The sequence below is a fragment of the Coregonus clupeaformis genome, chromosome 27 (genome assembly GCF_020615455.1).
Source record: "Coregonus clupeaformis isolate EN_2021a chromosome 27, ASM2061545v1, whole genome shotgun sequence".
Lineage (NCBI taxonomy): Eukaryota > Metazoa > Chordata > Actinopteri > Salmoniformes > Salmonidae > Coregonus > Coregonus clupeaformis.
The window spans coordinates 38,171,847-38,177,919 of record NC_059218.1 but is presented as its reverse complement, the minus strand read 5'-3'; the positions used below and the strand labels follow the sequence as shown (position 1 = coordinate 38,177,919).

The window sequence follows — 6,073 nt, the reverse complement described above, 5'->3', positions numbered from 1 at the left end:
TGGACAATGACCCCCAATCATACTTCCAAAGTTGTGGCAAAATGGCTTAAGGACAACAAAGTCAAGGTATTGGAGTGGCCATCACAAAGCCCTGACCTCAATCCTATAGAAAGTTTGTGGGCAGAACTGAAAAAGCGTGTGTGAGCAAGGAGGCCTACAAACCTGACTCAGTTACACCAGCTCTGTCAGGAGGAATGGGCCAAAATTCACCCAACTTATTGTGGGAAGCTTGTGGAAGGCTACCCGAAACGTTTGACCCAAGTTAAACAATTTAAAGGCAATGCTACCAAATACTAATTGAGTGTATGTAAACTTCTGACCCACTGGGAATGTGATGAAAGAAATAAAAGCTGAAATAAATTATTCTCTCTACTATTATTCTGACATTTCACATTCTTAAAATAAAGTGGTGATCCTAACTGACCTAAGACAGGGCATTTTTACTAGGATTAAATGTCAGTAATTGTGAAAAACTGAGTTTAAATGTATTTGGCTAAGGTGTATGTAAACTTCCGACTTCAACTGTATTTCAATTGACTGATTTCCTTATGAACTGAAACTCAGTAAAATCTTTGAAATTGTTGCCTGTTGCGTTTATATTTTTGTTCAGTATAATAAGGTACATTAAAACGTGAGCACAGTGCCACTCAGGAGTCATCTTAAATATAGCGCTAGAATACATTTGAAGAAGAAGATGTTTCCATTGACAAGCAATTCATAATTTGTGTCATTGGTTGCACTCCAACTCATTTTAAACACAGTCGAGCTGGAACGTACCGCTATGTCTGTTCAGAGACGGTCTCTTATGCTACAGAGAACCTCAAATCTTTCTAATCGTTGACTAAGAGAAAGTTCAGAGGTGATGAGAAGTCACATGAAGATCAGCTAAGTATGTTGGAATATAGTTGGAATTTAATTGACTTCAACATTTTCAAGGGCATACCGGTAAGACAATAAGTACCCTAATGCTGTAATTGTCTTATGCATCAGGAGTGTACACATTTACCTTCACACAGGTCGTGACACAGACATCATGGGAGTAATCAAAAGAAGATCACGAATTCAGATAAAATCAAATGATGATAAGTGACATTGAGAGTATAGTGTTGGTGATGTATTTAGATGAAATGATCATGTTGGTGTCTGATAAAGAGAGCTGACAGCTCTGTAGGTACAGTAGGGAAAGGGGGAAATTCACCACTTGGTTATTTGGTCCGCATACCTTTGAGTGATTTCAGCTGAATCTCAGTTCATCAGGAAACTAATTTGCCTTAATTTGAAGTCCATTCACCTACTGGACACAATGGCTAACATTAAAATGCAAGTGGGTCCTCAGCCTATGCCCACTTATCATTATTAACCATAAAATGGTCATTGGTCTGTAAAAACAGTGTCCCTGACCGCATACTGCATACGAGACTCCCATAATTCATCTGCACAGCTGTACCACATCACCGTTGTGGGATAGTTGGGCTGGAGGAGAGATGTGTCCATGGTGTGAGGTCACAGTGTGGGGCGGAGTCAGGGGCGGAGTCAGGGTCAGTCTGACCAGTCGTTGTCCTCCAGTTCGGAATCGTCCTCTGAGTCGCTGTAGTCCACTGCGATGCGTCGGGACAGGATGGTGGCCACGTCGTTCCCCACAGGCTCCCGCTTGGCCTGCTGCTCCTGCTGCTCCTGCCCCTTCTTCAGCTGGATGCCTGAGAAACACACACACACAGACCCACACACACACACACACACACAGACACAGACCCACACAAACAGACCCACACAAACAGACCCACACAGACCCAGACCCACACAAACAGACCCACACAGACCCACACCCACACAAACAGACCCACACAAACATACCCACACACAAGAGACATTCACACACAGTCTAAACATGAACTTCTGTGGAAATACTTTGTATTAAAAAAAATAACCTCTGCTGTCTCCAGAAGATAGGTAAACATCTAAGTACAGCTAAACTTACCCATGCGAATTGCTGACAGAAGGTCACTTCGAGTACCAGTGACAGGCTGGGTGTCCTGTCTCTTCCGATCACTGAGTCCTGCCAGTTGGGGTGGGGCGGGAGGGACTGGTGGTGGGGGTGGACCTGGGGGAGGTGGAATCATACGGGGTCCTGGGGGAGATAGCATTGGGAGACAATAGCCTGAGGATCCAGTAAGGGGGGTGGGGGATACCATGGGAGAGCCAAAGGCTGTCTCTGCAGATGGGATAAGAGGGGCTGGGGGAGGAGGTGGTGTTCCGGAACTGGCACAGTACTCCATTATACTGAGAGAGAAAGATAGAGAGAAGGTTTTCAGTTTTAGAACAATTAGCATAAACAAATCAGATTCACTAACCTATATTACAGATTTCTTATTGTTACAGTCACAATACCTGTAGTCTGCAGGTGGAAGCGTTATAGTGCCATTCATTCTCTCAGTGGAATGATGCAGAGGGGTGGGGTGGTGTGTGCGATTGAGAGTCCCCTCTCTGTAGCTGACTCCGATGCTGTGGTACTCATGCTCCACAGACTCATGGATGTCTGCAGGCTGGTAGGGGTGAGCCAGGGTGTGGTTGGATGTAGCATGGGGAAGGCCTGGAGCAGTTGGGTAGTCTGGCAGATCATATCTAGTCAACATTAAAAGTCATTATTATTAACTCTTTACACTGATAATATTTTAATATGCCATTTGGAAAGCAAATGGTGAAGGAAGCCTTTGCTCAGGAGAGATGAATATAGTCCTAATTGGGGGAAGGAACCACTGACCTGCTCTCCGGGGAGAGGGAGCCCTCAGACGACGCCCCCCGGTGGAGAGAGTGAGGGTGGCGATGGTCTGGGCGAAGCTCTTTGTCGAACGCCATCATGTTCCACTCGTGACGGCGGTTTCGGGCTTTACGAACCTTCTTCACCTCACGCTGAAGTGTGCCGTCAACACATCGCTTCTGCTCCTGAGAGAGAGAGCGAGGTCATTTTGCAAATAGGTGTGGAGTTATACAGGATATTGTCTACACAAGTTGCTAAGAAGAAATGAGCTGTTTAAAGTGAGATATTAAGAGTCTCTCACCCGTTGTCTTCTTCTCTCCTTCCTCTTATCCTCCGTGTCCTGCAGCATCTTCTCTCTCCACAGGTCAAAGAAGTAGGACGGGTCTGTGTAGAACTTCATCCCATCAGTGTGGTCATCTCTGTGTCAAAAGAGAGACTAGTTAGCTATACGTCACGACTGGAGGTTAAAGCTCGTCTGGTGATTGTGATGCATCCACACGAACCTGTAGGCAGAGAGGATGCTGAGAGGAGGAGGCTTGTCGCTGGTGTTGTACATCTCCGCCACAGGGTTGGATGTGCTGCTTTTGGACACCACCTGCTGGTCCTGGACTGTGGAACACTTAAACGCCTTCCTCATGTTGATGTCCTGCAGAGAGACTGGAGAGCAAAACAGAGCATGTGAGATTGATAGAAAGGTAAGCAATAAGAAGATACTGAGATAAGTAGATTATGGGCCATGCAGAACCAGAGACAAGGAGGACAACTAATGAGTCGGTTCTTCTCTTTCAACATTACAGAGAAGATTATTCTTTTTTTCCCTTATCCCCTGACCCCTGACCCCAACTGACCCTCTTCCACAGTGGAATCCAGCTGGGTGACCTTGACAGCCAAGCGGTCGATGCGGTCTTGGAGACCGTTTGCACGCACGTAAAAGGTGTTAGCCTCACTAAACAGCTCTCCAAAGACGTCCTCTGCATGTTTACCTGAAGCATGAGGACAGAGAGTAGTCATTACTACAGACTTTCACCGTGTCCAACTGGTCAGACAAGATGATTGGAGAAGTACACTTCATACTACACAGAAAAGAGCAAAGAGATAAGTTGAGGTCAAGTTGAACAGACAGGAGCAACTTAGTGATGGAGATTTCCAACCAACCAAATTATTGAGATTTGTCAAAACGCTGAGACAAGAGCACAATCTCTTTCTTTCTCTCTCTCTGTCCCTCTCTCCCTCACTCCTTTATTTGCTTCTGTGAAACTAAGCTCTACAGTAAGCTCTAATCTCCAGTGACTTCATACAATCCCAACCCACACAGACACAGTAATATGGGTATGTATGGACCAGATGTCTCATCCTCTAATTCTCTCTATCCCTCCCCACACTAAAACACACACATCTGTCAATATCAACATGTATTTTACCAAATAGATTCCAATCATTAAAAACATTTAAATGCACTGAGTTAATTTATCTGCATAAGCTGGTCATTTTTCCAGTGTAACACTGAGGGATGTGGGTGTATAGGTCACCATTCTGGAGGATGGATGCATAAATCTGGTTAAATGATAGGTGATTACTTAATGTACATAACGAGGGGGTGTGACTGTGTGGAAGGTGTGTCTTACTTAGACTGCTGAGCTGACGTATGATGGCAGACAGACTGTTGTTGGTGACGCACTCCAGCTCACTGCCAATCCCCTTGGGCAGCGCCCCGCGGCAGAGGTTCCGGGGCTCTATGTTCCTCTTGACCAGGGGCATGATCTCCCCTCACACCACGCCACACACCACCTGCTGGGACACACAGCCACTGACAATAACCTCCATGTTCCATTAGACACAAACAGACAATTCAGACCAGATTAAGGCATGAGACAGAGGCAGTCGACTCAAACCTCTCCGGATTATATTACTAACCAAATCCCATTCGTCTTTATGTAATGCCATCAGAGCACATACAAGTTTCATCATGGAACAAACTACTCTTTACGTCACCCCAGAGCCTTTCATTTCATTCATGGAAAATTCCTTAGAGGCAATTCATTGTATTAGACCCTGAAACAGCCAATCAAGACTTGTTTCCAGACATTTAACTGCAGTAAAATACATTAATTTACACATAATCACAAGGGGTCCCCCTGAGTGACTATAGGCTCAAACTATGCTTTTTGTAAACAACCTGGTATCAAACCCTGTTTTTTTGGTATTTCAATATTGTGTTGTATAGTCAACTGAGCTAAAGCCTATGGGTTACCTCTGGGAGACACAGGTTTTAGCTTTCAGTCAAGGCAAGCATACTAATACAACTGTTGAATCATTTTTGAACCTTTGCTATTATAAATTATTATTTGGCTTATATAAGGGAAGTATATATGAATGTAGTCTTATTTGAAGTAAGGATTATGCTAAATTTAAGTTAGGGGCCTTGCTGTGCAACATATTATGAATGGTGACACATGCCATGCAAGACTGGGAGGAACCTCAGCAATGTTAAACTCACCATCCAATAAAAAAATTTAAAAAATATTTCAATGAAATTACGTTGAACGAACATAGAATATATGTTGAATTGACGTCTGTGCCCTGTGGGCTTGATCATCATGGCAAGCTTGAGCACACATTTATCAACAAACCATGAATCCAAAGCATCCTACAGCCTTGAGCAAGCATCCTACAGATTTAGCAATTAAGCAAGCAAGAATAGCAAGGTTGTCCCAACCAGATGCTCTGAGGTGATTAGAAGAGCCAATAAGTATAACAGTATCAACTGAGCGAACAGCGCACTGTTTGTTTCAAACCACTTTAGAGTGATACCTTATCTTGATTGTAACAATTAAGTGCCTGCAACTCCAGATGGACCGACGAATGGTGGTCTGTGATCCGTGAGTGACCGAGGGTTTTAAATAGCAGCACCCTAATTGTAGTAGCCTACATATAATACACTTAAACAGACATAACAAAGGAGGGAAGATATCGGGATATGATTAACAACATGATAAAGACGGGACGCTCACCAAATGTGTCCTTTTAGGAGTTTTCAGCTGCAGTCCACCAGTAGAGTTGCTATTCTGTCCCCTCATCTCACCAGGATTCTTTCTGTGAGGAGCAATCTCCCGCACAAATCAGCATCCAGGCTCAGAGATTTAATTAGCAGATTTAGTTGTGTCGTCCAATCAGGTTCGCCAAAAACATCCATCATGACAACCATGGGCAGTTTGACAGCGCGACGTGAGTGAGTTTTCGGGATGATGACGAGATCCCTATTTTTGAACACAAGCTTACATTACATAAATTGCATTATTAGGCCTTTGTGACTTT

The 6,073-nt window shown here is 44.2% G+C and overlaps 1 protein-coding gene across 3 annotated transcripts; it reads right to left on the bottom strand.

Moving 5' to 3' along the window:
• Positions 1-589: 589 nt before the first annotated feature.
• On the bottom strand, positions 590-5,873 carry LOC121541244 (wiskott-Aldrich syndrome protein family member 3). 3 transcript variants are annotated; one of them, XM_041850227.2, is made up of 9 exons: positions 5,770-5,873; positions 4,384-4,549; positions 3,607-3,741; positions 3,262-3,415; positions 3,060-3,177; positions 2,762-2,943; positions 2,389-2,622; positions 1,979-2,280; positions 590-1,697 (listed from the first exon to the last, which is right to left on the bottom strand). In XM_041850227.2, the coding sequence occupies exons 2-9, from the start codon at positions 4,514-4,516 to the stop codon at positions 1,540-1,542; spliced, it is 1,416 nt and encodes a 471-aa protein (XP_041706161.1). In that variant the 5' UTR covers positions 4,517-4,549; positions 5,770-5,873; the 3' UTR covers positions 590-1,539. The 3 variants fall into 3 exon arrangements, with proteins under 3 accessions (XP_041706161.1, XP_041706162.1, XP_041706160.1); XM_041850228.2 differs by having other exon boundaries at positions 2,762-2,937; positions 4,384-4,546; positions 5,770-5,867; XM_041850226.2 differs by having other exon boundaries at positions 591-1,697; positions 4,384-4,546; positions 5,770-5,867.
• Between the last annotated feature and the right edge of the window lie 200 nt (positions 5,874-6,073).

Excerpts from the sequence above, each read along its gene's own strand:
- LOC121541244 (XM_041850227.2), bottom strand. The coding sequence starts at position 4,516 with ATGCCCCTGGTCAAGAGGAACATAGAGCCCCGGAACCTCTGCCGCGGG. Across the intron at positions 3,416-3,606 it reads GGATTCCACTGTGGAAGAGG|TCTCTCTGCAGGACATCAAC; the intron begins GTCAGTTGGGGT and ends TTTGCTCTCCAG. Across the intron at positions 2,944-3,059 it reads AGGAGAGAAGAAGACAACGG|GAGCAGAAGCGATGTGTTGA; the intron begins GTGAGAGACTCT and ends TCTCTCTCTCAG.